This window comes from Saccopteryx bilineata, chromosome 3 (genome assembly GCF_036850765.1).
Source record: "Saccopteryx bilineata isolate mSacBil1 chromosome 3, mSacBil1_pri_phased_curated, whole genome shotgun sequence".
In the NCBI taxonomy this organism is placed as follows: Eukaryota; Metazoa; Chordata; class Mammalia; order Chiroptera; family Emballonuridae; genus Saccopteryx; species Saccopteryx bilineata.
Genome location: NC_089492.1, coordinates 311,036,124 through 311,040,370, shown reverse-complemented (window position 1 = coordinate 311,040,370; position 4,247 = coordinate 311,036,124). Strand labels below are relative to the sequence as shown.

General features: G+C 56.2%; 1 protein-coding gene across 1 annotated transcript; it reads right to left on the bottom strand.

The window, feature by feature from the left end:
* Positions 1-529: 529 nt before the first annotated feature.
* Positions 530-2,346, bottom strand: LOC136330190 (tetrapeptide repeat homeobox protein 2-like). The gene is made up of 3 exons (XM_066266684.1): positions 2,322-2,346; positions 1,579-1,748; positions 530-1,126 (listed from the first exon to the last, which is right to left on the bottom strand). The coding sequence occupies exons 1-3, from the start codon at positions 2,344-2,346 to the stop codon at positions 530-532; spliced, it is 792 nt and encodes a 263-aa protein (XP_066122781.1).
* Positions 2,347-4,247: the final 1,901 nt, after the last annotated feature.

Genomic DNA, 4,247 nt, shown 5'->3' with positions numbered 1-4,247 from the left:
CCTGGCCTGTGGTGGTGCAGGGGAGAAAGCACTGACCCCAAACACTGGGGTCACCGGTTCAAAATCCCGGGGCTTGCCTGGTCAAGCACATACAGCAAGCAATCAACGAACAACTAAAGTGAAGCAGCTATGAGTTGAAACTTCTCAGTTCCCCCTCTCTGTAAATAAAATCTTTAAGAGGACGCTGACAGGAGAAGTGCTGGGCAATAAGGCTGGCCTAAGACGTTTGAAAAGTTCGTGGCAATTCATTCCTAGACCTGAAAACCCACACAAATGTCACGTGAATCCTAACTAACGCTGCAGGGACATAAGAGCAGCGGGACAGGTGGTGGCCACACAGTGAACATAGCAAATGCCATCTTGCCAGGTCGGGTGAAGGGAGGTGCATTCGCGCTGTAAAAGAGAAGCCCGCTGTCAAGAACCGCGGGCCACCGCTTCCCACACCCGCGTGGGCTCACGCACTGCCCAGGGGCACCCTAGTCTCCCCTGGCCCCGCGGGATCAGAAGGACTTGTAGGGGACAGAAAGTCCTATAGAATCAGTAACATCTTGGAGCTCGAATTGTCCGCACTCACAGAGTCATCTCCCTCTTGGTAGTCAGATGAGAAGGACGAGGAGGGTCCCTCCAAGAGCTCTGTGAAACCAGTGGTCACAAGGGGGTCTGGAGAGAGATTGGAGGTGTAGGAGCCCCGAGGCCAGACTGGAGCAGGGGCCGGAGCTGGTACAACCGGGACCATGGTCTGGGCGCCCTGCGCAGGGTCCCACCGGGCCTGGCTGTGGCTGGAGACGCCGGGTTCCGCTGCTGGGACGACTCCTAAGGCGCTGGGCGGAGTGGCGCTGCAGAAACCTGTGTCCTCGGAGAGCGCAGGGACCCCAGGGAACACGGGGTCTCCGGAGAATACAGGGTCCTCGGGGAACACAGGGCCCGCAAGGCGTATGGGGTCACCAGAGAACACAGGGCCCACGGGGAGCACCGGGTCCTCGGGGAACACGAGGCCCGCAGGGGCAGGGGGAGGCGCAGACGTGCAGACTCCAGGGCCCTGGGGTGCAGCGCGGGCACCCCGGCCTTTCTTCTTGGTCAGTCCCAGCAGCCTATTGTGTTTGGCCCTGCGGTTCTTAAACCACAACTGGGGAGAGAGGACAGCGAGCAAGTGTAAGAGGACAGAAGTTTGGAGCGCCCACCTTTGCCCAGGTGTGAGGCTGCTCAGGTGAGAAGGGCCAGCCTCACACCTCCCTGTCCGCCCTCAGACCCAATTAGGGGCCATGGTTTCCATGGCCTCTGGGGTGACCCAGAGGGCAGGAGGGCAAGGCGTGGACACCCAGGGCAGGAAGAGGTCTTCCCGAGAGGGTCCCCGGGACAGAGGCCCTGAGCTCTAGGCACGGGGAGACCGAGGGCATCATCAGTCCGGGCTGGACCGTGTTGACTGCTTTGTACCACACAGGGTTGAGGCGCACTCAGGGCTCAGCCTTGACTCCGCACGGGTGACCTCTTGCTGGAGGTGTGACCCGGGGTATTACTCGGCTCCTCTGGCCTCGGTCTCCCCGTGCTGCAGTGGGAGGGGTTTGGGGGGAGCGGTACCTGCACTTGGTTCTCTTGAAGGTTTAGCTTGGCTGCCAGGGCCTCGCGTTCCTCGTAGGTCGGATAAAGCTTGCTCGCAAAGAATTCCTCCAGCTCCTGCCTCTGTTCTGCGCTGTACATCGTGCGCTGCTGCCGCTTTCTCTTTGGGGGTCCTAGGGACGGTGAGAAACCTGGCCGAAGGGAAAACAGGTCAGAGGAGCCCACAGACAGTCCCAACCCGCCAGGCCCCTCCGGCCCTGCCTGGGTCAGCGGTGAGCAGGTGGGGGGCCAGGCCTGAGGATGGGAGGCAGCGCTGTGGGTAGGAGTGGGGCATCTGGACCCGCAGCCCTGACCCTCCACCGTCCTGCCCCGGCCCCTGACCTGTCTAGGCCTCAGTGTCCACATCTTTGAAATGGGCATGATAACAGGGCCTGTATTATTGTAACAGGGCCCAGAGCCTGAGAAGGCTGCAAGCTGGTGCCCAGGTGGGCTTCCGCCTCACCTAGCCCTCACCACCCCTCCATTCAAGGATGACTGAAGCCATCCTGACACTCGCAAGAGGCTACTCTGTGTTAGACCCTCTGCTCAACTCGTCCCCCAAATGTAATTCCATCCTCAAACTCTCTAAGGCCCCCCGTCACAAGCTGGCCCTCGTCTGGGTGCCCAGATGACTCCCAGTCTCGGCCACAAGGTCCCACTCGCACAGCCCCACAGTGGCTTCCCTATCTCCATCTCCCTGTCCCCTCACAGCCGGCCCCACTCACCCTCGGGAAACTCAGGTTCCTGCATTCTGGATGCTGCTGGGTCCACTACTCTTGAGCCTCTATCCTCAGCCTCTTCAGAGGTCTTAAGGACTGCGAGGAACCAGCCAAGCCTGGGTCTTAAATATCACCTCAGGGTGGAGCTCACCCCTGACAGCCCTAAGGGTCCTGGGACCACCCGCCCTTGCCCTGCCCTGAGCCTGCTCCCTGCAGGAGCTGTGAATCATAGATTAATCCTTTCATTGAGCAGCTACTGCGCCCCCCCTCCCTGTCCTGGGTGCTGGGAAACGCCAGTGGCAAGACAGCCTTGGCCCCGCCCCCAGGGGGATCGAGTTCAAGGAAACCCCACATTGTGTGGGTGACGGACATTGTGTGGGTGAGGGGTCCTCATTGTAGAAAAATGGTCCCTCCAGCCAGCCAGCCAGTGCCCAGAGGTCATTCTCTCCTTTCTCAAACCTAGAAGTCCCATCTTTCCCACCGTCCACCTGCCTCCTCCCAGGTCCCCAGAGGCCACTCTCACTTCTGCAGTCCATTCCCCAGGTTGTCCCAGGTCCTGGGGTGGGGAGAGTGCAGACATGCTGGCCCTGACCATGGACTGGAGTCGGGCTGGTTTTCCAATGAGATGAAGGTGGGCTGGGGGTGCAAGCGAACAGTTTGCCTATTTCCCTTGTGAATGAATGAACTGAGTCTGGTCTGTGTGTCACTGGTCACTGACCCCAACCCCTCTGAGCTCCATAGACCCGCGACTAAACCTCAGACCAGACTCCTCGCTTGTCCAGGGTCTGGTGGGGGCTCAAGTCGGAGGAGAGTACAACTTACAATGCTCATCCCAGGGGACTTTTACTGTAATCAATGTGAGTGACAATTAACTAGGTGATCTAACACAAAAGGAAACAAAGCAAAGAGATCTCATTAGATTGGCCTCACACCCTCGACTGCCTCTTCCTGTGGCGGAGGCATTCTGCCATAACCTGGCATTTTTCGGCTTCTTGAGAACACGCTGGTCTCCAGGACAGATGATGGCCCTGATGTCAACAGGCATAACCCGGCAGTTTCCTTGTCTCTAAAATGTGACTAGAGAAGAAATGTGACTAGAGGCCTCCTTCTCTTTGCTATAGAAAGGAAATTAAGTGTAATATTTTGATGATTTGATTGGCAGAAGACAAGAAGAAGGGCCAGACCTGGGGCTGGTGGCTGAGAGAACAAGGGACCTGGCTGTCCATCTTGGAGTGTAGGCTGGTTTCTGAGACAGACTTGGTGATATCTGTCAGCGTCCTTCTGACATAAACCATTAGGGGGATATACCAGTAGTTGAGCAAATTTGGGTTTATTGTCTCTGTGCGATGAGGGGAAACACACCATGGAAACCCTGGAGGTGTCTCAGCGGAGGGTGTTTGAGAAAAACTGTACAAGGTTTGGGCTTGTGTGTGATGGTGTCGGGAAGGTTCAGAGAGTGACATTTAGGGCCAAACAGATGCTAGTACACCCATATTCATAGCAGCATGATTCACAATAGACAAGAAGTAGGAACAGTGTCAGTTTCCACAGACTGCCCTGGCCAAGTGGCTTGGTTGGTTAGATCATTGCCCCAAAGTGCAGAGGTTGCTGTTCAATCCCTCCCTGATCAGGGCACAAACAGGAACACATCGATGTTTCCTTCTCTCTCTCTCCTTTCCATTCTCATTAAAATCAATAAAAAAAGTTTCCACTGATAGATGAACGGAGAAACAGAAGGTGATCCATGCATACAGTGAAACATGATTCAGCCTCATGGAGGAAGGTGGTTCTGACACACAGTGCACCGTGGGTGAGCCTGGAAAGTATGATGCTAAGTGAAATAAGTCAGAGAGGATGGATAGTGCATGATTCCACTTCTATGAAAAATCTAGAATAGGCAAATTCATAGAGACAGAAAATAGATTAGACTTG